This window comes from Takifugu rubripes, chromosome 5, assembly GCF_901000725.2.
Source record: "Takifugu rubripes chromosome 5, fTakRub1.2, whole genome shotgun sequence".
NCBI classification, from domain to species: Eukaryota; Metazoa; Chordata; class Actinopteri; order Tetraodontiformes; family Tetraodontidae; genus Takifugu; species Takifugu rubripes.
The window spans coordinates 5,440,461-5,465,815 of record NC_042289.1 but is presented as its reverse complement, the minus strand read 5'-3'; the positions used below and the strand labels follow the sequence as shown (position 1 = coordinate 5,465,815).

General features: G+C 50.6%; 2 protein-coding genes across 3 annotated transcripts in view; both read right to left on the bottom strand.

The window, feature by feature from the left end:
- Nucleotides 1-12,596, bottom strand: part of grin2aa (glutamate receptor, ionotropic, N-methyl D-aspartate 2A, a) — a 90,808-nt gene extending 78,212 nt beyond the window's left edge. Inside the window, exons 1-2 of the mRNA XM_003964522.2 lie at nt 12,406-12,596; nt 4,809-5,291 (exon numbers count right to left, since the gene is read on the bottom strand). Of these exons, the coding sequence (XP_003964571.2) occupies nt 4,809-5,288 (480 nt within the window). The 5' untranslated portion in view covers nt 5,289-5,291; nt 12,406-12,596. The remainder of the gene's footprint in view (nt 1-4,808; nt 5,292-12,405) is intronic.
- A 10,932-nt stretch (nt 12,597-23,528) lies between these two features.
- The window catches only part of cacna1ha (calcium channel, voltage-dependent, T type, alpha 1H subunit a), a 60,843-nt gene continuing 59,016 nt past the window's right edge, over nt 23,529-25,355 (bottom strand). For both annotated transcript variants that reach the window (XM_029836460.1, XM_029836461.1), the window contains exon 38: nt 23,529-25,335. In XM_029836460.1, coding sequence (XP_029692320.1) covers nt 23,989-25,335 — 1,347 coding nt within the window. In that variant the 3' untranslated portion in view covers nt 23,529-23,988. The remainder of the gene's footprint in view (nt 25,336-25,355) is intronic.

Sequence of the window (25,355 nt, the reverse complement as noted above, 5' to 3'; positions counted from 1 at the left end):
CTGTCGCACCGACAGAGGAGGCTCCTGCAACCAGAGTGTGATTCATGCCGTGGGAGAAGACAAAAAACAGAGGCTAAGTAGCTGCAGAAGGATAAAATGGGGGAGATGAAGGAAGTAAGGAGATTAAAGACTCAAGTCAATGCCAACGCGGGTTCAACATCAAAATCAATTTATATTTAGCCGTCACATCAGGCGGCAAAATTCCTCCGTCCCAAAATGTTGGCAATTCATTTTGGAGAGGAAGAAGAGGAGGACACGCCGGAGACTATGGAGGTCAGAACGTCTGTCTTTACGGAGCCGCTCATCTGATTTTACAGCAGAACCGACCCTTTACAGCTCCTGACCGGACCTGCCAGTGCGGGTACGGCCGACACTCATAAAACCTGCTCTTCTCAGGCTGGCAGGCCTACAATATGCAATCTGATGTGTACATACGGGTCTTTAAAGATTTGTATAAAACAGAAGTGAACAGACAGCCAATACAAACCATCTGTTTTGGAATGAGTTTTAAAAATAGAGGGATAAAGAGAAAAGGAAAACCCTGTAAAAACTGCTAACATTTCCTTTGGTACCACATGTTCATTTGAACTTGATTCCCTCAGAGGAGTGAGGGGTCGTTCCTCGTGTGCGATACGGTTGTACCTATTAGGAAAGAGGCGTGCGAAACACACACGCAGGTTTCATATTTGCTGCGACACAGCATTTTTTGCCAGAACACAGCCGATAAACACATTCAAGTGTGTGTTACCATGGGAAATTTCAGTAAAAGAGGGTCACTGACAACCACCCAGTCCACAGCCCTCACACACACACACACACTGAACGCACACACATCCTCGCCTTTATGTCTTTGTGGGGACTGTCTTAGTTATAATCATTACCCAAACGTCCTAACTAACCCTCTAACTCTAACTAACCCTGAAACAAGTCCTTTAAAGATATGGAACCCAGACAAAATGGCCCCACTTTGCTAGAGAAATGAACATTTTGTGGCTCAGTATGTAGCATATATAAGGACACACGCGGAGAACAGCAAAACAATTTGGAAAAAACTCCACAGGTAGACGCGCGGACGCGCAGAGGACAGACACATCCGGGCGTGTGACGGTGCGGCAGGTCCTGCGGTTTTGCAGTCTGGCTACATTCCTTTTAAATGACAGAGAGATCTGAGCCAAGCAGAAACACAAACAGCGCGATTCGGTAATTGGGAAAACTCATAAATGTCGCCATAAAACGCCTCCCCCAACACACACACGCACGCACACACGCCACCACCGCCGCGCCCATCCGCTTTTTGACGCGAGCCGAAACGCCAGAGCGCCTGTGCGCGTCCTCCGCGTGCGCCCGCGCGTAATGACGCCGCCTGAGGGCCGACAGCAACAGGGATGGATGAATAATGTGCTTTGATCACAAGAGCGCGCAAACACCCAAATGTTTACATCTCCCGCATTAATGCTGGCAGATACACGGGGGTCGGGGAGGGGGGCGTGTGTGTGTTCATGGGAGATAAGTATGAAGTTCTGGGCGCGGAGGCCTCGGCCCAGCAGCCCGGTACCGGACCCAAACACAATAAACGCTGGAGGATCGATATGCGTGATCAGAAACTCTGCCCGGGGGCGGCTCTCACCACTGCCGCTCGATGAATTACATAAACAGACTTGTGTTGCAGTGGACGTGCGCCCGTGCGTTACTGTTTGATTAGTTAAAAGGAAACATGGAGTCACGGCGGCTGCCACGGGATTTCCGTGCTATTATTTTTTTCGTTGTCACGATTGGGCTGCACACCGGCGCGGTTGCCATGACAGTTATATTTTTACCCGCTGCTCGTTCACCCACCGCTACAGATGCTAAACTGGCCTCATCACTGGCTGCTTTGATGGTTCACTGTCATGTGGGGGGGAGAAAGCCTGGACCAAAGAGCCTGATTGGAGTGGTCCTGGCCCCTAACCTGCCCACCAGTAAACAACTCCAACTCACAATCCCATCATCCGATCCAAGCAGCAACTGTTGGACACCACGGCGCGGTTCAGGCAGGATAAAATACCGCACCAACCCAGGAAAATAAACTAATAAAATAAAAGCCAAGCACGGGATACGTGGAAAATCAACCAGACCACTAAGTTTTAGCTAACTTTAAGCTACAATAATGTTGAGAACAGCTGAGGTCGACAGATTTGGGTGCCAATTATGCTCACAGAACACAGAAAACAAGGCTGGTACAGCAGAGTTGATTGGAGATCAATATGGCTGCTTAGCAATGACCTGGAAAGCAAACTGTAAAGGAAAGTGTTTCCCTTTGGTGCGTAAAATATTCCATCCTGTTTAAGAGTTCCCGCTCTGATGTTGTCATCATTTGCATTTACAAAAGAATCATCCAGGTGGTTCTTTCAATAATTCTATAGGCTGAAAGAGGCGTCACTTAAACAATGAGAAAGACAAGAAACAAGTGACCGCTGAGTTCTATAAAGACTCCAATCAATGCGGGAAAATCTTTCAAATGAGGAAAAACGAGTTCACACCTTCTAAACAAGTCAAGAAGAGTTAACTCTTCTTTATATGAGATGTAATATAGAAACACATGCTATACTGACAGTTTATTAGAAGGTTCAAAGCACTAAGATGGTTCAAGGAGCTATATTAGGCTTTGCAAACGTGGAACCAAAGTGTAACTATATTTTAACCTATTGACTTGGAGCTACAGATCCAGAGATTCATCTTTGATCTGGATGCTGCACAGTTCTTCCAACAGCCTCCACTTTCAGGGCTGCTTCTGAACCGGCAGGTCCGTCTGCCCGGCTGCCAAACTGTGACCAGTGATAGATTACTAGATTACAAGGTAGACTGGATTTATGGAATGGGCCAGGACAGGGAGGTCCAGCAACATTGATCTAATTATTAGGAACAAGTAAAGGATGAGGAGAGGAAGGTGGACAATAGGGGAAGAACATCAAGCAGGAAATGAATGAAAGGCGATAAAATAGCTTTTTGATCCGGGCACACGCCAACGGTGCGGTGTCGTTGGGTTTGACCCGGGAATGAGCGCGTAGAAGTCCTCAGCACAACAGGGAAAACAGGCTGCATTCTCCTTCTTTTCCAGAGGAAAAGTCCACATTCCTCCAGCGACTGTATCTGCACACACGAGAGACTAATCCCAACCAGACAAACACACTTGAGGTCTTACAGGCAGAATCACTACAGGCAGGCTTCTCCTCATATTTCACATGAGGATTAAAGGAAATCTGCATGGAACAGGGCGGCAGGAAGATTCGGCTACTTACATCCCAGAGGGTAAAACCCGAACCTACGGCCGGCCGGCAGTTACATAAACTGGAGGGGAGGATAAAGCGGAGGGCACACTAGAAATATTCTAATCCTTGTTTAGGATTAGACATATTCGGCAGCTGCCTTGATTAGGAAGTGCCATCGAGAAATAAATAAAGTGGTTGGGGGAGTGGAAGGGGGGGGGGGGGGCAGAGGCAGTGAACTTTTGTGACCTGGCGCCATCAAAGGGAGTCGTCTGAACGGGTTGCTGGTGAAGAGCAATGAGCCAAAAGTGGATCGCTCACCTCGATGCCAAGTAAAACCCTCTGCTGTCACTCACAGCCGTGCATGTGTGTGTGTGTGTGTGTGTGTGTGTGTGTGTGTGTGTGTGTGTGTGTGTGTGTGTGTGTGTGCGTCTCAGGTGCCAGCGAGGACATCCTGTAATTCCCCTGCGCTCAGTGTTGCCTTTGGTCATGCTGAGGGATTATCCCCCCCCCCCCCCCCCACTCCGCTTCAGGGCCTGTGTTCTCCTTCCTCCTCTGGCATCCCCTCAAACATTTACCCGCCACTCATCCCCTTCTCAAAGGTGTCATGTGCGGCGCGTCCGGATCAATAAACCCGAGCAGGTATAAGTCGCTAGAACAAAAAAGATGGAGTCGAGTGGCGTTTCAAGTCAAATCATCAGGGAGATGACAGTTCCAAGGCGTGATGTGCTAAAAGGGGCACTTTTCTTTCTTCTTTTACAAATTCCATTTTAATCTTTTTGATAATGTCTTTGTACTTTCATTGGACCCATTGAGGTGACGCAGTAATGCCTCTAGATGGGAAGTATAACAACAGGCGGCTAATCCGCCTTTCATCTCCCAGGAAAATGACAGAAATATCCTCATTGTGGCCAGGAATCTACTCGGAATGCCGCACCGTTGCCGCCTAGTTCACGCGCTGCTATTTGGCGTTCTGTGCGACTGGCGGGAGAGAGACACCGCGCAGCTGATGATTTCCTTTGGCTTTCATCACCTCATCCCTCCTTCATCGCTATCTTCTGACGAGTGGCGTCATAATCGCACATTTTCCTAGATTTTAGAGCACGTGTTGACTTTTCAGTCGTGCATCTGTACAACCACCAACATCATCACTGCACGATCATCCAGCCTGCACACAGTCTCCTGGAGGACACGGTGAGCTAACAGGAAATGATACGCCTCCAATATCGATGTGTCTAATATCCACACCGAGCTGCAAGGACTAGGAAAACTAAAATCAATAGAGGAAATATTCTGGGTTTGATCGGAGTACAATAGAAAAGGTGGATATGGGCGTGTGGAAGCTGCAGAGTCCAAGGGATTTGCGGGAGACATTATCGGGATAATGGAGTTTCTCTCTTTCCCCTTCAGCTGTGGTTCTTTTCCCACAATTCTTGGTTGGCTATTTTCTTGTCCAAATTTATAAAAACGTGGGTGAGTGTAATGAGGATCGACGTGATTGCATCAAAATAAAATAAACGGTGGCTTTCATTAGCATTCGCTCCTCCACTCACTGCTCCTTACCTTATCTGCCATGATCATGGAAGACCCCCCATGGATTCCTAGGATGGGTATGAGCGTCTGCGAGGAAATAAAATCCAAAATCTGGGCGATGGCCTCCTGGTCGGTGCCATCCCCGAAGACCACGCCGTGGATCTTGGTCCCGGACATCAGGTCGCAAATGTGGTTGATGATGCTTTTGGGGTCGGTCTCATTGACCAGCAGCGTGACCACGTTGACGTCGATGGGGTCCTCCTTGCTCCACAGCGCCCGGATGTCCCGTTCAGAGATGTAACGGGTGCGTCCCAGGATCACCGCAATGTTCAGGACCGGCACTTTTTCCGCGGCTCTCTGCTTTTGAGCCGCCGCGCCGTCCGCCATCAGCGTCGCCGCCACCAGGAGAGCCAGCGACAGCAGCGCGCCATCACCGCTCCAGCTAACGGTCCATCTACTCCTCCTCTTACTCCTTTTGCTGCTGAGGGACATTCTGCCAAACCACTTCATCCCCTGCATGGAAAAAATAGATGAGGGATGAAAGAGATGATAAAGGAGGACAGATGGAAGAGCAGAGTGTGGTGGCAAAGATGATGGCGATGAGGAAAAGACAGGGGGCATCAATTATTAACGGACACCGTTTTAAGCTTTCACATTCAGGTAGAATTCTTGTATTTTTTTTTGTTCCACTTCTCTGCACTGACGTTATTGGACACATAAAGCTTGTGGACGGGCGGCCTTGGAAAGGATTTCACTTGTTGGGAAAGAAAAAGGCTGACAATTAAATGGCCACAACTGCTGGGAAGAGAATATTTAGAAGGAAACGATGCAGCTTAAACAAGACGGTAGACAATTTTAATCAGCAAGAGGCAGCAAAGACTGCTGCAGGGTTTCTAGGCAGACCGGAAATGATGCTTCAGATGGCTTTACCGGTGAAAGGTTGAGGTTTCCATATCAATCATTGGGGATTTAGCCTTTGGAAATCTGAATAATGGGACCAAGAACTGTCCATTTGGTAGATGTTAAGGTGGCAACTGAGGCTGGAACTCATATGTAAACACCCAAAACACACTTGGATTTACTTCAGCTGTTTTTTCCAACTATATAACGGTACAAAATAAATAAATGGTTGGAATGTTGGAATGGTTCCAGTGACCTAACGACCATTATGCTGCTAGATGCAGTTTGGCCCCTGTCAGGTCTCTCAAGGCAATTTTGCTCGGGACCGAGGGGGCCTGACTAAGTTCAAGGATCCCGTTTGAAGAACAAAATGAAATCAGAGCTTGGGGCTGGGGGCCATGACCCAAGTCCCATGCTAGAGCTGGTTTTTCTGCTAAGCCAGTTTGACTAATCACTGCAAATGAGCCACAGGAATAATTACAAGCCAATTTGTCCCATCCCAACACAAGAGAACGATGTCATCTTCAATGACTAAAGTGACCAGGAAAATAAGACGTGAGTGATCAAAACCAGAACAAAAATACACCTTTAGCACTAGTTCAGGTGTTACCTTTCCGACCCATATTTAGTAGCTTTAGTAGCAGAGAGTGGTGACACTGGTCAAACATCCTGACAGGAGCCAGAGGAAAGAGGCAAATTATATAAGGACTGAACAGGACAGTCTGATATGACCCAGCCAGCCAGCCTCCCAAAATAGCCCAGGACGCCAGCGAGGACCTCGAGAGGAAAGCGTGAAACAAATGTGGAAAAGTGTTGGGGGGGGGGGGGGGAGTTGAGTCAAAACACAAACACGACAGTGATAAACTCGGGGCTCAGAAGGCAGCAGCTGTTAGTCCGCAGCGGAACGAGCGGGACATCATCCTGATAATGCCCCAGTCTCAATAGCGTGTCGGCGTAGGTGAGAGATTGTGAGCAGGTGTGCTCAGCGGTGCCGCTCCAGCCGTATCCAACGTGCGCTAACTGGTTGCGTCCATACGCTCTGTCGGCGAGTTATCAGTTCATTGACGCTTGTCTCGGGGAAGCTGGAGAGGCGGGTAACGCGTGATTGATTCGCATGAGCTGATGTTTATCGGGACAGCGTTTGAACCCCCCCAGAGGATAACCCTCCACACAGACGAGGATTTATTGGCCTTAACTATGCTGGTGCTTCCATCTTCTTTGTGTTCTCATTTGATGTTCTTTTCTGCTGATTTGGAGTCGTCATGCTGTGAGACTCTGCTGGGAGAATTTGAGATTCCAGCGAAGCGCTCTCCTGTGAGCTGAATAATACATAGGTCCCTCTGTGTCATCCTGCGTTTCTGAGGATAGGCACAGCAATGTGTGCCCCCCCCCAAAAAAAACACACTCTGCCAAACTAGGCGTAAACACTGCTAGAACAGACCTGAGGATGAATCATCCAAATTCCCACTGGAGACAGAATTACAAATGCCCTAATGACGTCGAACTAAGTGGAACAATCTTCTCTGGAGGCTGGAATCAAACCCAGAACCTTTGTGCTATCTGTGGACCGTGCTGATCCCTCTGCCGCCCACTGAGCCCCACAAATGGTGAGAATACTCATCCTCCTATGTTGCGTTTCATCAATCAAGTCTTCTGAGAGGCCAAACTTTCTGAGGGAAGCGCTTTCAGGTTGCTGCCTCCCCCCCTTTGTGCCTTGCTCAAGAGCCCTTAGCCAGAGAGCACTCCAGCTGAAGTGCAAATTGTGTGGCTGGATGACTTCGCTCGGGGAAGATACCACTGCTGTTATCATTGGACATGGCATTTAGACTCTAGAGCTCTCAACACTGGGCTCAGGAGCCACGGGGCTAAGAGGCCCACGGTTCTGGAGCCGAGTTACTCAGTGATCCACTCCTGAGTGACTCTAATAACAGGGGTCGCGATCTGATGTCCAAATGATCCGCAAATCGCTCAGAACTGGAGAACAATCTTTCAGTACTTGGGGCATTCCGAGATGGGGTATCATCTGTGGTGGTACACTCTCAGTGTCGATGTACGGGCCTTCAGAAGTACTAGCTGGGTCTTACCTGGGTGGGGGGGTTAGGGATCAACATGGGATGTGATATTGGAGCCTACCTTGCAGAAATAAGGGGATATCACGCAAGATTTTGCCCAATCTAGTGGACACAAAGTAAGCGATGGATGTTTAGAATGAAGATTACACCTTTTCTTGACAGAGGGGACCGGTGCCGAACCCCTCTGACTCCCAATCACAGCCTCATATCTGGGTTTAACAACCCCCCCTCAATGTTCTCATTCATAATCATGGGGTCCCTCTCCTCTTAATATCTCAATTATTAGTGTGAGTTGACCGAGGTCCATGCAGTGAAGTTATTAAACAGCCAGCCAGCATTGTTTTGATATATTACAGTACACTACTGATGATATCACCGTTTACGTTCCGGCGGCTGCTCATCTAACGAAAATGGACGGGGAGGGAATGACGGCGGAGGCAAAAGGCAATGCAGATAAGAAAAGGTAGATGTGTGAGAGAGAGGGAGAGAATCCCCTGCCCAACCGGATCCGAGCGGTTTGTCATCACAAAAAGGCTGCCGCTTCTTGGCGCCACAACAGTGACTGATGTTTGGCAGGCTCCTCTAAACGACTGGCTATTGTTCATCCGTGGACACACACACACACACACACACACACACACCCACACACAGGGGGTCCAATTTTCTACCTCATACGAGGAAGATCTTAAATTTTCTCCGTACAGCATCTAAAATTAGTCACTCTGAATCCCAGCAAACAGAGTAGACGAGTTTTCGTGATTTAAAAAAAAAACAGGAAACACCCCCGCACCCCCGCTGACAGACACGCGCTCCATCGCCCGCGCACGTTCAGCTTTCGCACACATCAATAATTAAGCGGCATTATCTCACGTGGTTAATATGATCACATTTACCATCACATTTCCTTCGCCCGTCTGTCTTTTAAAACAGCATTAAAATTAGATTAACACGCCGAACTCGCTCCATCCTGGCGGCATTTGGGTTATTTGGAAGGCTGGTGCACAGAACACCGGGGCTAACGAGCCTCTCTTTAGGATGCAGCTATGACCCAGAGACCAGTGGCACTTGTGGAAAATGAGCCTTGGCAAAAATGTCGAATTCAGCGCCGTGACGATCTGTCGTCACAGGTGACTTGATTAAAGTTTAAATATAACATTTATCTAACAGTGAGCCATCAAACTGCCTCAGCGCTGTCCTCCCCCCCGCCCTAAAGAAGCTGAGCTTCACTGCTGTGATTACTTTGTTCGCATGTCCCATTTCCATTAAAGATGTGAACCAAATCTCAAAATATTATTAACCGCTATTGAAAAAGGGAAGACTTGACCTTCCGTGTCTGAGACATATCTTGGGGGGGGGGGGGGGGGGGGGGGGGGGGGGGGGGGGGGTCACAGTCCATGTAGTTTAGTTCTGTAGTTCTGGCAACCCTCAGTTGTGTCACGTGACTCCCATCTACATCACACTCAGGAGGCGCCGGCTCTATTGCAGCGTTGCAACCATGACTATGACGCTTTTCAATCATTTTGCTGAATCGTGCTGCCGTCCCGATGGATGCTAATTCGAAGCTAGCAGAAGCGCACCGACCGAAATGGCTCAAATCCCACTGAGAACACGCCAGCTAGTTTCCCACGCAGGTCGGCTGGATTTCTAACCTCCCGGTATCTTGGAGAAGCATTTTAATCAAACCCCTGCCCAATGTTGTGAACCGCTCTCATCCACCAAGCGAAGGACTCCACCAGACCCCGGAGTCCCATAAAGGCTAAATTGGAATGAAATCCCGGGAATATGGAAGCAAACTCATTACCTTCATGCCCTGGTGTGCGACCTGTACCGCTTCGTACTCAGGTTATGGCCATCAGCACTGCTGTTTTAATGAGGGAATGTATTTAGTCCGTGATAATGTTCCGTTAGGCTCTTATCAGTGTAACAAGGAGGCTGGAAGAGCTCCAACAATGTGTGATTCAATTAGTTCCACCTCTGCCTGCCTGCTTCCCTCTCATGTCCATGCAGAAGACTCTTCCCCTTCTCAAAATCATGACACGACCACCGAACTCCATGATGGGAATCAACAAATCCAGCAGTATTTATATGCCCGCCGTGCATCTGTGTGCTCATGCGTCCTCTAGAATACTTGAGAAAAGTTGTTGGTGGCCTTGGAAATTCAAATATGCTTGGTTTAATTCCACCGCCTGCTCACTGAGGTTTTTTTCGTTTTTATAACTTTAATAAAACTGGCTCTGGGCGCCTGGGTTCACTTCCCCTTTTATGCACACCTCTCTGTGCAGCGAACTCCTTCTCTGAGATGTTTTTTTTCCCTTCCAGTGACCATAAATGTAGCAGAGGAAGTGGTAAACATGTCCGTGCTGCCAGGTTCTAATCAGATGTGCTGGTCTGTGGATTTAAGCTCCACTCTGCATCCTTGGAGCTGCTCCAGAGGTTCAATTTTCTCTTGATCTCTCTATTGATCATCACACCTCTGTACATTCACGTGTCACTGATCCCTTTCCCTCCCTGCTACCATTCTCCTTGACCGGAGCTTCATCCCCACATCTTTCCATCCTTCTTTTAATTCAGCGGGCTCTAAAACGAATCTCCGCCTTTTCACGGACGCCAACACTCACAAAGATAAACACAAACGCAAAGCCGCTGCAGACAAATGGGAACGTGGCCCCTCCACATCAAGTACATCCGCCCCTCTTTTCTTTCATCTGCAGGCGTCTGCAGCCGTGCCTCCACTGCCCACGGTCAGATCCTCCCTCACTGGAGGGATGACGAGCACGCCCCTTGATTTTGTTCCTCCTTTAAAGTGCTGGAGTGATCTGAAAACATCCTTCTTCTCCAGTGACTCCTGTCACTCTCTCTCTCTCTGTTTCTGTTTCTGTCTCTGTGGCTCGGCCATCTGCTCCGTGTGCCCTGACGTGTGCCTGCACAGCCAGGAGAAGCCCAGTGGAAGTAATCATCTGTTACCACTCAGGCTTCAACATGTTGTCTGCCCACTGCACATACCTCCATACAAATCCAGTGTGTGTGTGTGTGTGTGTTAGTGAGAATCCACTACTGTTCTCTTACATAATGCATGTCTAAGTGTTTCTTGCTCCTCACATGATGCCTAAAACACACCTACTTCCTACTGTTGTTCCGTCGTTTCTGCGAACGCCCGCATTCGTAAAGGGAGGTCAAAGTTAAAAAATTGCTTTCTTCCAGTATTCGTTGACGCTCGCGTTCTTTTCTTTGGCTGCTGTGGCGGCCTGCCTCCGTGCTGAGCCGCTTTGCCCACGCTGGATAAGCACGGCGCCTCTCTGACGACACTTCTGAAGCCCCGAGTCGTCAAAGGCTGCTGATTTTCTTCAGCCCAGCACAATGCAGATTAATTTAGAGCGCTGCAGGAGCAGTCAGTTCAATACTCGATGGGCAGCCTGATTTACAAATCTGCGCCCCATCCCCCCCATGAATGGTCTTCAAAGTTGTGCTTTTGATAAAGTCTCCACAATCACGGATGGAGGAAATCAGTTTTATTCCACCATCTTTTGTGCGCAGCTGCATTGTTGGAAATAAAGGGTGTAATATAGGCTACCTCCACCACCCCCACCTGAAATACACCCCCAGCTGCACAGACAGTTGAGGGTGTATAGTTATTATACTGTATAATGAGTCCTAAATAGCTACAGGTGGTAAGTTAATTGACGCGCGCAAAGGTTGATGGTTGATATTTCCTTTAACTGTCATAGAAAAATAGATTGATTGCAGCTGGAACCTTTTTATTGGGAGTGGGGGCTGCGCTACAACAACGTGACCGAATGCTGAGAACAGGGAAGAGGGTCGGAGATGGAAATTCACTCGGATTCCCCTCATTAACTTCAATGGTAAGCTCGACAATGCAAGTGCGACCCCTACCGGTCAACCCCCGCTTCAACCCAGACTCACACTGACAGACTCCGCGTTCACTTTCATGAAGGGGGGTTGCGGGTACGGAGCAGGATTCGGGGTCAAAATCTCATGGGTTAGAGCGACATGCACGTCACGTGATTGTTTTCGGTGGTTTTTTGTTGGTTTGGACCACCTTGGTCTTTCTTAGAACGACCAAGGTGGTGAGATGGAGATGAGCTGGAAGTTCTGTCAGTCGTGTCTCAGCAGTAAAAAGGAAAAATCCGCAATTCTTCAACCATCAGACAACTGCGTCCATCTTTCAAGCTGCGTGGGAATCACCTCGCTGTTGCGGTCCTCTGGCGGAACGCGTCCACGTCCTGATGCGCGTTCCTTTGCCCAAACCCAAACTGCACCACTTAGTTTGTGCCGTCGGGACCGTTCACTAAATACAACGAATTTGGTCTCTTTTCTTCCCCGACTGAGAGACGCTGGATCCAGATGCGCGTCCGAGCTGCCCGCTGCGCTCCGCTCAATGCGCCAGAGGATTTTCAAGAACCTGCGCCTGGGAGATGAGCTGAGAGAGACTTTACGGTGGTGTTGGCTCTCCGCTCGCGTTCCGCGCCGCCTGCTTCCAATCTAAGCGCCGCGGTGTGTTTTGGAGACCGCTGCGTTCGCGGCGTGCCGCACTTTGGTTAACAGGGAAAGAAAAGAAGACGCCGAATCGAACACAGACGCGCCGCAACACCAGAAACAAGCAGAGAATAAGAGACACGCTGGAGGGGGGTACTTACAGCATCTCCCTTCCGCGGAGCTCCAAAACAGTGGTGTGAAATGACATTGCAAAAGTGCCCCCTCTCCTCAGAGAAACCATGCAGCCGCACACTCGCAAACGCTGCACAAAAATAAAGAAGAAAAAAAAAAAAAAAAAAATCACAAATTCTCTGGCGCTGTAACCATCCCCACCGTGCCCCCTCCCCCCCAAAAAATAAAAGAAAATTACAAAAAAAAAAAAAAAAAGCTGAATGAAAAAGGTTTCCACTTCACAGGCGCGCAGCTGCGGCTGGAATCACTGTTGTAATCCAATCTTCATTGTGTGCGTGCGCGCCGACTGCTGCTGCTCCACTGCAATCTCTGCTGGCCCCGCGCATCGCAGGGGGTTCGAGCCCGCCTCCGCCTGATTAGATCTCCCGATATCCCGTTATTCCTGGACCGGGTGAGAGGGGGAGAGGAGGAGGAGGAGGAGGAGGAGGCAGCGGCAGGTGAGCGGCGACCGTGCGCGCATTTAAGGACGAACACGCTCATTGACAACTACAGCAGCGACTCCGGCTGCCTGCAAACCGTGTATGGGACCGTGTTTCCAAACTACTAACCCCCGTCTCTCTCTCTCTCTCTCTCTCGTCGTGCATGCGCGTGCGTGCGATGCCTGGTTCGGTGCGTGCCTGCGCGCCTCTGCAGAGGCAGCTGGATAGATGGACGGACAGTCGCTCCGCCGGTCGCTCCCTGCAGCTAAAGCTCCGTCCAAGAACGCGTGTGCCGGGGCGGGTCTGGAGCGTTCAGACGGCCGAACCGCGCCGGTTCTCCCGTCCCCAGCCTCGCGGGTGCCTGTCACACACTGGCTGCATCTACGCGCGCGTCACGCAGACTGAACACTCATCACGCCTTTACATGAATAAATAGATAAATATTTTGGCGATTAGGCAAATCAACCCAGACCAGGAAAGCCAATCACTGTCCAACAGTCAGAGTCAGTGGACAAAGTATAAACTGGAAAATGTTCCATCGCAGTTTAACTAGAAATTCCCAGGTAATGAAAGGTAAGTTCCACCCGGGCTCAAGGGGGCGATGGAGGATCCTAGAGGAATCCACGAGGACACGGGAGATGCAGACTCCAGGGAGATTCAACCCACTCTCTTAGGGGGGTCAGCGCTCTCCACCCGACCACACCTCTCTGTGGCGGCTAACTTTAGCTCCTCAAAAGTCCAGACTTCACTGACTGTACCGTTAGTTCCTGTCCTGGCAGCGTCCTGGTCCCTCTGTTGGTTTAATGAGAGCCTATAAACGGCTTTGACCTCCACGTTGTTGTGGGAAGACTTTGCGGGTCCCCTCAGGTGTCTCCTCACTGAAGGATGCGTTCCAGTCAGCTCAGCTGGAGCAGAGGCCCTGGGGTGGGCAGGAAAAGGCTCGGGCCTGACTGGAACTGAACCAAAATTGATTACACAGACAAACATGTGATATCTGTGAAACATCAGACCGTCTCTCCATCAAAACAGGACGCGCTTATTGGGGAGAGGAAACGATCAATGCTAGAGTAGTAACGGAGACTAGCCGAGAGGAATGAGGGGTGTTCCCTCTTCTCTCTGACCCAAAGCAGCAAGTCTCTGGGTCACCCTGGGGAACGCTGTCGCCCTGCCCCCCAACTCTGCTCAATCTTTTCGACCTGACCCTCAGCGTTTGGGCGTGGGACACGTTCTGAGTTGCATCTTAGCAGGTTCAGCGGCGGCCGATCTTTGGAAACAGCTCTCTCTCTCTTTCTTTCTCTCTCTCTCTTCCATCCCATCACGCAAAGAGAAGTAGAGCGAGGAGCACCGGGGAGCTAACACGCAGTACTAAAGGCTGCACAAATGGATATATAGTCACATTTCACACCTGACTGAACAAATGACTATCAGAAGACTTGAGAGGCTAAAGGAAGGCGCCAATTCTGTGTGTGTGTGTGTGTGTGTGTGTGTGTGTGTGTGTGTGTGTGCAGAAGTACTGGCCAAAAAAAGCTTTCCTTAGGGATTAGATATGGGCAGAGATGCACCATTGCAGACTCTCTTGTATTCAGGGGACTCAGCAAGGACTGTCGGAAAACCACGTCGCTCCTGAATGCACCACAATACACACATGCTAAAAATGTCCCCTTAATGCTCAGTTTCACCCGGATGACAGCGGAATACGGCCGTGCAGTCTTCTTAATATCGTAGGTGTCTTTCCTACGTGAAAGCGCTGCGCAGTAGCTGGGATATGGTGGCGTTAGTGGTGTTTCCTATGATGTGCAGCCCTCTCATGGCTCTGCAGACGGGCCCCTGCATCCTGTTCCACTATCGATTTGACACATAAACGCAGATAGCGATAGCCTACATTTGACCGGTGACCTGCTTGTCATTTTCCGTTACTTGTCCGGAAGCTGACGCCTCTTTGTTCCTTATAGAACATCCCAGGAAAGTGGAACACTGCTCCCCTGTGGTGCCTTTTAATCCAATGCCGTTTTGTTTTGGGGATTCTTTTTTTTCTTTTGCATCTATTTTGAATTGCGCGTGTCCGATACACTGAACCGTCCCCCATCTGACCACGTTACAAACTGCCTGTGACCCAGGCGGCGACCACGGTCCACTGGAGCCGGAAGGACGCCGTCATATGGCGTCCTCGCGCTGGACCCCTTCCAGACACCTTGGCTTCCCCGCTCTTCCGCATGGATACCACAGATGAAAGGGGGATATCCTTGCACCCCCAGTGCCCGGCATCTAGACATCTCCTCTGACTGGTTGGCAGGAAGGCTGATTCAGCCCTCATAATTACAGCAAGTCCTGCAGGATTACAGCGTTAAAGCGACAAGCTTTGCTGAAATCTCACACAGAGGAGTGGCAAAATCCCAGGGAAGCTGAAGGAGCCACAAAGGCCGCCATAACTAATATTTACTCTGGGAATTCCAGATGAAGCCCTGGTGGCTCTTCCTGTAATCTCAGCCTGTCATCAATGCGCGGCGATCATGCGCCCTCCCCACTTAGCTGGGGAAATTCCCCTAATTTAAATACTGGAAAATAAACTGTCCCATCTTGCGGTTATTTTTATTTATTTATTTTGGGTTGTTTGGTTGTTCCATCTTTATAGGTTGTTTGTGCTGTCGGTCACCACCGGATCAACAGACAAACTGCCCCAAATGAGTTGCTAAAGACGTTTAGTCCACTGCCGACGGGTTGATTGCATGAACAATTAATCGGGTTAATCATGACGATTCATTTTGACAGCCCTAATAAAAAGGAAAGATAATATCTATTAGGTTACCAACAACTCTGGACCACAACCGGCCTCGTTTGACATTTTATGGTATTTAGCCTACAGGCTAATCGGTTGGGCTCAGTGGACACGTTAGCACACAGCTAAAACAGGGCTCCACACACAAGGCTTTGTAGCTAACTCAAGATACGTCCAACCGAGTCACCAGATGCAGCTTCCTCACACGTGTCCCCAACATCTCCCCAAGCTAGTTTGGCCTCAGCGCGGGACCAGGGTCCTGCTGGCGGCCCAGAAGGAGCTGCCAGTCAGTCAACCACCAGTGGCCCTTTGACTCCAGTGGACCTGCAGATGAAGCGACAACACAGCTGAAACTAAAGCTCTTCCCCGTCTCAGCCGTTGGACACAACGGAGCTTCTCACGCTGGTCTGAGAAATACGCGTCTTTGGGTGTGTGGACATTGTGGAGAGAGGGGAAGAGAAATGATGGTGGAAGGCTTGGGAACACACAAACGCGGCTGGTTCCCAACGTGGCTGCAGCAGCAGTTTGCTGAAAGCAAACATGTCTGTGAGGAAGTGGGCGACGCGTTTCTGATTTGAACATGTAACGGGAGAGAGAACGGCGCTCCGCGCTGCCAAAGCTCATCTCAGCGGAATGGTGTGCGCATTTAGAGACTATATATGGATATAGATGGAATCATTTCCAATTCTATATATATACGACTAATAATTTTTCCTATTAAGTGGCTCATCCAAAATTGAAATCCTGGCCTGCGCCTGATTCAAAGTTACATCCTGGTCTGCAGTGAGATGTTCAGGGAAGCCACTTAGCCTTTCCGTGGCATGTTAGCATATCACCGCTAACTGTCTATATATAAAAGATGGTGCTTTTATTGCACAGTTTGAACAAGGAGGAATTCCGTTATTCTGTCTTGAAGGCGGTTTAGCATTAGTTATCATGGTAGGTTGGTTACTTAGACCTCAAAGCTGGGTTCAGATCCCACGACGTAGCTCCAAATCAGTGCAGGTTTTCTCTGGTAGCCCAAAGCTAGCTAACTGTAGAGTGGTTTTGGTTCCCTAAAACGTTCTGACTTCAGCAGCTCCTGTTATGACTTTTGCACCCTTTGACTTCACAGAAATGTCAGACCAGCATTCTCGACATGGACCCACCGTCTCCCACGGACTGAACATGAGAGTCACTTGACTGGCACAAATGTCAGCGCTCTCACACTCCACCTGCCTTTTCTTGTAGCCTCTTTAAATGTCACCTCTCATTCCGCTGTCCACTCTTTAGCTTTAGCTGGAGTGGGCCCCCCAGGACAGAACGGGAGCACTGATGGATTGTCCAGTGAACGCATCACTCTGATGTTGTTTTTTTGTGTCTTTTGTGATGTGTGTTTCATATCAGGTGTACAATCCAAACCAAAAAGGCTCAAAGGGCTGGTTGCACTGGGACAGAGACATTAACAGACTGGTTATTCTGGGACAGAATTGAAACGGACGGCAGGGAACTCTGAACGCTGAACTCTGATAGGCTGGGCTCCCAAACAGGCGAGTGGATCTCCCCCACATGACAGAGCTGTGCGATGGCGCTAGCTTGAGCTCGAATCCCTGCAGCTTGATGTGTCGGAAACACGGACGTCACTTCCTGTTTGGAAGGGGCCACGCAATTTAAATCACGTTGGGTCGGCCCAGAAGAACAGAACCTATCTGAAGACCTCTCAGGGAGAGGCTGGCAACTATAAAACAATGTCTGATTTATCGGATGATGCTAGCGGGTGGATGGATCATCTGTTCTGGCTCAGGGTGAGGTGTGTGTGTGTGGGGGGGGGGGGACACACACACTGTCTATATCACAGTGCACACTTCAGTCGCTAAGGTCCCCACAGCCCACATTTAATATCCGTTTTAAGGCTCCTGTCGAATGATTTAAAAAAATAATCAAAGCTTTGTGTGTGTGTGTGTGTGTGTGTATGTGTGTGTGTGTGTGTGTATGTGTGTGTGTGCCCGACATGCTCATGCCTATGGCGGGGGGGGGGATGGACAACACAGACCCGCTGCCAGTCCCGTAGACCCTGACGATAAAAGGACACCACGACCATGCACACGCGAGCACGGTTGTCAGTTCTTCGCTCGTGCGGCGCCCGATGGCACAAAAGTGAACAATATCGCCCCTCGTGAGGAAGGAAGTTGGTGTCCTGAGGCTAATCTGACCTGGGAGCTGCTGCGGGAGCGCAGGGTCACGCGCCCCACCCCGTTAGCCGCCGCCAGAAGGCGACGAGCTCGGACACGATTCCGGGTCGGCGAGCGGGACGACCCCATGGACGCCAACGCGCCACCGGTTCGCGTCGCCTACCACGACAAGCGTCGACCTTTCACCCTCTGGGTCAGATCTACGTGAAGTTTTCAGGAGTTTCTGGAGTTTCTTGGGGAGCGTCCAGCACCGCCCACCCCCTTCAGATGGTTCCGACCTCTCTTGCATGGTTCCGTCCGGCCGTCCCGGCCACGTTCCCACGGAAAGTGCCTGTTTTTGTCCTGCCTTACTCAGCTGGACGTGGCTGGTAACCATTATCTCCGCCCACGCGCCTGTCCGCCTCGGCCCTGCAGCAGGACTCCAGGCTCTAGGAACACGGAGGGAGAGGTGCTGGACCGCCAGAGGCTCAAAGCTGAAGAGGAGGAGGCACCAGAACCGAGCAAACTTAGTCATCTCGCTGCTATAAGAAGGTTTGAGCCAGACACAGAGGTGGTGCGATATCGTGCTCACCTCTGAGGCTTGAGCAGAAAAATGCTGCTTCTGGACCCACCGAGCCCGTTTATGCGATTGTTATCCAATTTTTAGGCGCTCCCATGAACATCATGTGGGATGATGGGTCTTCATGTGGACCTGTTAATCTGATTAACTTCTCTATTTCATTGGTACCTCTCCGGGTTCTTTACCTCCAGTCTTGGGTCACGACATATGTGCACACTCACAAACAACTTAAACCCTCAAACCCGGGTGTTTCGATGATTTCTGATCCAGTTATTGCAGTGATCTGATTAGTCACAGTAATCGGATTATTATGATTGTGTAAACAGACCTTTGACCTCCTGGTTCACAGACCCGGAACCAGAATCTGAGCAGGAGACGCTTCTGGCCAGTAAAGGTTGGGGTTCTCATTTGGTCCGTTGGATCAAATCTCTTCATAGGACCGAGGCTGAAGGTTTGATTTGGTCACGTCACCACTCCGATGCTAATGAGGGCGCTAGTTTTGCCCCCGGGTGGATCGATGTGGCGTCATCGTGAGTGAGAAGCTCATTTCTGCTCTTGTAGACGCGACGTGATGGAGTCAGTTTTCGGGGATTCGGTTTTGACTTCATGTCCGTGCATTTCTCACACCAGACGGGCTCCATTCTTCGGGTCATGTGTTCCATTAGCAAAAGAAAGTTCTGAGTGACTGTTTTTCCCGCCACGGGGACGCGCCACCGCCGGGGCTGCTCCGGTTCCGACGCCTCTCTCTGGGGGCACCTCAGGGATCCGTGGTCCACCTCTCCGCCCTCTTCATACATTCAAAGCCAGATTCAGCTGCTGAAACCTCCCAGTTTGACCCACTGGGCGCTGCTGAACAGCCAAACCTGGAGATCCAATTAAAAGTTGAAAGTGGCTGTTTGTCAGATGGAAATCCCGGCCCAGCTGACCGCGGGCTGCTCGCTTCCGGCTTGTTTGAAGAGCAGATAAGGAAGCGAGGCGACATATGGAGGCGCGTGGAGCCAATCTGCAAGGCTGCCTTTCACGGGGACGTTTCAGGAGGGACGTGCGCCCGACAGAGGCACCTTCCCCGGACGGCGGCGTGGAAAAGGCCGCCTTTGCGCGGCTAATTTCAATATAGAGGAGCAGAACCCCAGCAGCTACAGGGGCTGATTGCATTACAAACGGGCCAAACCCTCTGGATAGACAAAACACGTCAGCGGGACAGTGAATTGAATAAATATTGGTATTTTGATAGTTGAGTTATCAGAAGGCACCATGGCTCATGTCAGAGGGGAAGCTTTTTCCCCGAAAAATGTATCATCTTGACATTTTACTCCTCAAAGGAACATACCAGTGACAGTGATTCTCTCTCTCTCTCTCACACACACACACGCACACACACTTGTGTCTTTTTTCTCTCACGAATCTGAAACTAAGAAATTTGGTTAGCCCGGTTGTTCAAGACAAAACTTATATTTATATTCCAAATTACAACACAAACACAAAGGAGGAATTATGATATAATCTCAACATTCGATATTTAATATATAGCCTTCGATCAAATAATCAAATAATTCTGATTTTAAGTGAGTTTCTCCTCCATCAGCGCCGGTTTCCTATGAAAATAAGGTAAATGATGCCCCCTAGTGGCAGCAACACGTCCCTGCAGCCGCAGCAACTACTTCTAAAGGATTTGCTGACAAAAGTCTGCAAAATGTTTTAGTTTGGGAGGAGTCAGGTAAAGTATGCATCTTCAACAGGGCTGTAAAACAGTTACTATCCCAAAAAGAGGAAAAATATCATAAATGCTGGATAAATTAAAGAAGGCTAGGCTGCGACTAGTTCAAGAACAACAGAGGTGTCGATATTTTGAATTTATGGGATCTGATCTTTGTTCACACAGAACTGAAAACACAAGATTGTCAGAGTTTATGCCTCATTAATGTCTTTGGCTTCGATGCAGACGGCTACAGGCTCCCGTACTGGAACGAAAGAACCGGCCACGCTAAAGCAACAGAGAACAAAGCAGACACAAAGTGCTCGATTTAAAAGAAAAGGGGAAAAAAAGAACCTCTTGTATTCCTTTTTTAATTGACAGGGAAACATCCTTCGGGACAACAGTTGGTCATCACACAATAATCAGCAACAAAAACAAGTGAGGAGAGTCCGACGGTGTGTGGAGCCAGAGAACATCTCCCGTCAACCCCCCCTTTTCAGCCCCTGTTACAAGGAATAATGGAGGGCTTATTATTGCAGACAGCTGACTCTCCTGTGACAAACAGAACATGACTTCTCTCCAGAAAGAAAGAAAGAAAGAGAGAGAGAAAGAAAGTAAGAAAGAGACAAAGAAAGAAAGAAGGAAGGTCTCATCCGCTGACGTCCGCTTTCTTTGATTTTCTTTGATCTACATCTGATGTCATGATTAAAGCGGTGCTAGTTCTGGAACTGTATCTGCTGAAGCGCCCTCTGGGACAGCCACCGACTAGAACCCAAAATATATAAAATAAGAAAAATGTACATTAGTTTCGCCAGGATGTTTGGAGTATCAGGAGATCCGGTGAAGAAAAACGTCCCACCAGAGGATCCGAACAAACCGTGTCTCTCTAGAAAACTCTACCAAGAGGAGCTTGGTCCTCCTACAGCAGGTCCCCACCAGGTCCTGCACTGGGCCATAAAGAACAGGGTCATTTAACCAGTGTCTAACTAACCAGTACTAATTAACTAAAGCCCAGTGCCCCCGGGCAGTCCAACTGGAAACATCTGGAAATGCAAATATCAAAATCTCTAAAATGTCCAGATGATTCGTCCCCAAAAGTTGGATTTTTTTTTGTTTTTTTTTCTCAAATCAGAACATGCAATAGTCAAAACCGGTTCCTCAAAAACAGGAGTAAATACTAAGATCCAAAAATCTGTAAACCGTCGGAACGATGAGTCAGTCTGGCCCGGCTGTGCCGATGAATATGAGGTGGTCTACACCAGGACCAGGAGGGGGTGGGGGGCTGGTGAGTCCCCGGACACCAATACAACCTGCGGAGGACAGCAGGACAGGATGGGACGGGATGAGGGGACGAAGCAGTCGCACAGCGGCGGTTTTGTTTGGGCGCATACTGTATCAAAAACAATCAAGAAAACAGGGGAAACCACCTGGGGAGGGGACGGGGGGACGGGGGGGGTCCCACATCAGATGTGCTTCTGCATGTTGGTGCTGGAAGAAGAGGGAGGACTTGAGGACACCAGCAGTATCTTAAAGGGGTTGGGAGGGGCTGATCGGAAATCAGCAAAGAGGTTTCTCGTGTTCACCGAATCTTTCCCTCCGCCGGACCAAACCAGCAGCCTCGGGGTCCGACCGACAGGAAGAGGGGAGCTCTGTCCCAGGAGGACGACCTTTCAACCTTTAAATCCAACTCATCCTCATGCTGTCCGCATTAAAGGCATGAAACAGTGCTGGTGGAGCGTCTGTAACGTGGACTTCCTGTTCATCACTGTCCTAATGTTACACAGGTGCGGCCTAACAGTGGTTTAACGCCATCCCAGCATTAAAGGAGCAGTTTCACGTATGCAAAATGACGATTAGAATCACAAACACTTGACCTGGACAGTGTGACGTGTTTCCAGGGAGCCTTCAGAACCCCCCTCCCCCCCCAGTCAATCACAAATGCGTTAAAAACTAGCTTGATATACTCGCGCGGTATGTACAATATTCCACAGCATCAAAGCACTTTGGTTTCACTCATGTTATTGTGGCGCATCGTCCCGAGGATGAAGACGCTGTCCCAGCCAGCGGCCTTTTTGATGGAAAATCGCGCCGCACGCTCCTAGCGGGGCTTTCACCACAGCGGACGGGCAAAACGCACATTGTGCTGAGAGATAAGAGGGCAAAGACTTCCGGGTGGGTGGGGGTGGGGGGGGGGGGGGGGGGCAGTGGTGGGCTGATGGAGGGCGGACTGCAGAGGCGCGTGCAACACCATGAGCCTGAGCGTTTAGAAAAGTCCTACTAGCTAAAACTGCTTCCATGCCACCGCAGCCACATGAAGGGGCAAATACCTACAGTAGCATAAACTCTACAGATATAAATACTCTCCATCCCTATAGAAAATGGGGTTTATATGTATATATGTATATATATGACCTCATTAATGTCTTTATACATTAATGTCCTTATACATATACATATATATGTCTATATAAAAAGGTCTACAGTATGCACCAAACACAAAAATGTGTGTTATGTAGCGTGGATGTTAACTACAGTTTTCACAAGTATATATTATTATTATTATTATTATTATTATTATTGCACTCTGGCTACACATATTTAGCACGTCAGTCAGTTTGGTTGTCCTCAGATTTACAGCAGAAAGAAGTGGCGTCACAGCTGATCCAACCAAGACAGCCGCAGGAGGAGGGTTCAGTGATAGCTGGTGAGAGGCAGAGCCGCGAAGTCCGCGGCTTCTCATTTCGTCCGCTCCAAATAAATAAATCGGCGGCCGGCGCGTCTCCGCGCCAGCTCGGCTCGTTTCCGTCAGGCGGTATCACTGAGCCCGCTCCTGCGGACTGGGACATAGACATCAAACTCACAGAAACCCGAGACAAAGCTACGAAAACACACCGCGCCCCGTCCTCGTCGCTTCCTTTTGTTTCGTTTTTTTTTTCTTCCCAACAATAGAAAAATAAAATCCCACTCCTCAGTCTCGCCGGCGCGGTCTCCTCCGCCGTCTTCCGTCAATTATCTCAAGAGGAAACATACATTCACGAGGAGACGACAGGGGGGAAAGAACAACAACAAAAAAACAAAAACGAGCAAAGTCCGTAATTCAAAACTGTGCAAAAAACATTGTTAAATCTCTATAAAAATATGTGCATATGGATAGATCTATCTTTAATCTCACCAAATACAGTATTTTCCATTATTTACACTGCACAGGTACACAGATGAACACACACCCCCTCTCTGTCATCGCAGGAAAAGAAAAGAAAACACAGTTTGGACGGACGGCCACGACGATACGCTCGCACACACTCGCGCACTGACCCCCCACCCCCCCCCCCCCCCCCACCCCCCCCCCCCACACACACACACACACACGTCTGCTCCGATTGCTCGGATCAAGATGCAGCGGAGGGGGCGAGCAGATGATCTGCAGAAAAACCTGAAGTTGCATATCGCGCGTTTTTTACCCCCCCCCCCCCCCCCCCCCCCCACGCTCGCGTTACGCAAACCGCTTCTTTTAAAGGTCGGAGGTTATCAGCCAGACGCTGTTTCCTGATTGGCTCGCGTGGGTAGGAATAATGTGTCAGGGGGGGAAAAACAACAACAACAAAACAAACAAAAAGAAACTTTGGCTACAGAGTTGGGTGGCTTTAGTCCCGGTGTGTCGGAGTAGGTCCTGAACACACCACGTACAGTGGGTACCCTTGGTACAGCCTCAGTGGATCTGGGCGGGGCCGCGGATCCATTGTCTGATTCTAGCAAGTCTCTGGTAAGAATTAGTCATTTCTTTTCAGAATTCATCTCAGCAAAAGTGTCTCGAAAACCTCCCGGCGAGGCCCTCTGAGGTCCTCCTCTCAGCCGAAGTCGTCCTGAGGCCCCTCCTCTCCAGCCGCGGAGATGAATTCACTTCCTGATCCCTGAAGGCAACGCTGCACGTTCATTGGGCGGTCCTCCGATTCTTTGCGCTGAATCCGGCGCCCGTCCCCAGCCTGCTGTCGAACGGGGAAGAGCAGGTGGCCGAGTCGGCGTCCGACAGGCCGCTCATGTACGCCGACTGTGGTTGGTCGAAGGTGAACTGGGGGCGGGGCATGCACTCCCCTGTCAGCGGGGAGTGCCTGGCGGCAGGGGGGAGGGCATTTGTCTGTAGGAAAGGCGTGTTGTAGGGGAGGAGAGGAGCGTGGGGCTGGATGAAGATGTTCGGGGTGATCGGGATGTGACGGTGCGTCGGAGTGGACGGGCTGTACGCCGGCGTGGGCGTGGAGCCCCGCAGCGGGGTGAGAGGTATGCGGGCGGGCGAGAGCACGGCGTGCATCGGGGAGGCCGTGGGCGTGCACGCCGGGGAATCTGTCGGGGTGTCCTGTGCGCTTGGCTGTGCATGAGGCGTCAAGTCATAGGACGGCGTCCGGCGTCTCAGCATCGTGCTGCAGTCGGCCAGCTGCGGGGGGGACGCCATTTGGCGGTGCTCTCGCTCTGACGGCGGGTGGATGGAGATACAAGGAGGACTCATCTTCTTCTTCCTGTGTCCACCCCCGACCGACTGCACCCGCGCAGGAAATGCCTGAACGGCCTTCTCGGAGCGCTGAAGGTGCGGGTCGTCGCGGGTCATGACGGCGTCCTGCGGGAGGCAGACCTCGATGGAGTGCCGGCGCTGGTCTTCGGGGAACCCGGCAGACAAGGGCTTTGGCTTTTCCAGGAAGCCCTGGTTGTCGGCGCTGAAACCCTTCTTGAAGTCGCGGTCTTTCGATCCGGTTCCGAGCAAGCTGAGCGCACTCCGGGAGGAGGACGGGGGCAGCGTGGGAAGAGGCGAGGAGGTGTTGGAGCGGGAGTCGTGAGCGTGCGGGGAGGCGAACGGGGAGAGGGAGTGGCTGCGGCCGGTCCTCCCTCTGCCCCCCTGACCCGCCGCGCCCTCGTCCTGCCACCTCTGCTGTGCGGAGCTGGTGATGTGGGACACCTCCTCGTCCGCGGCGTCGCAGAATGAGGTAGCGGAGGGGGGTCGGGGCCGCCGGAGGCTGGGCGGGCGCAGAGGGAGCCGGGGCGAAGGGGGTGGTGGGAGGAGAAGGGCGGGGGATGCCGGAGGAGGTGGGAGGGGAGAGGGAGGAGGGCGTGGCAACGTGAAGGGGGAGCAGGGTGGGAGAGAGAGGCCCGGGTGGGAGGAAAGGGACGGAGGGTGGAGAGGAGATGGCGTGGGCGTGCGAGGAGAGACGGGGGGCAGCTGATGGGGGTGGGGTCTGTCCAGCTGGTCCCCGCCCTGCGGAGACTCCACAGAATCCACCTTGAGCGCCGCCTGCAACATGACATCGCAAA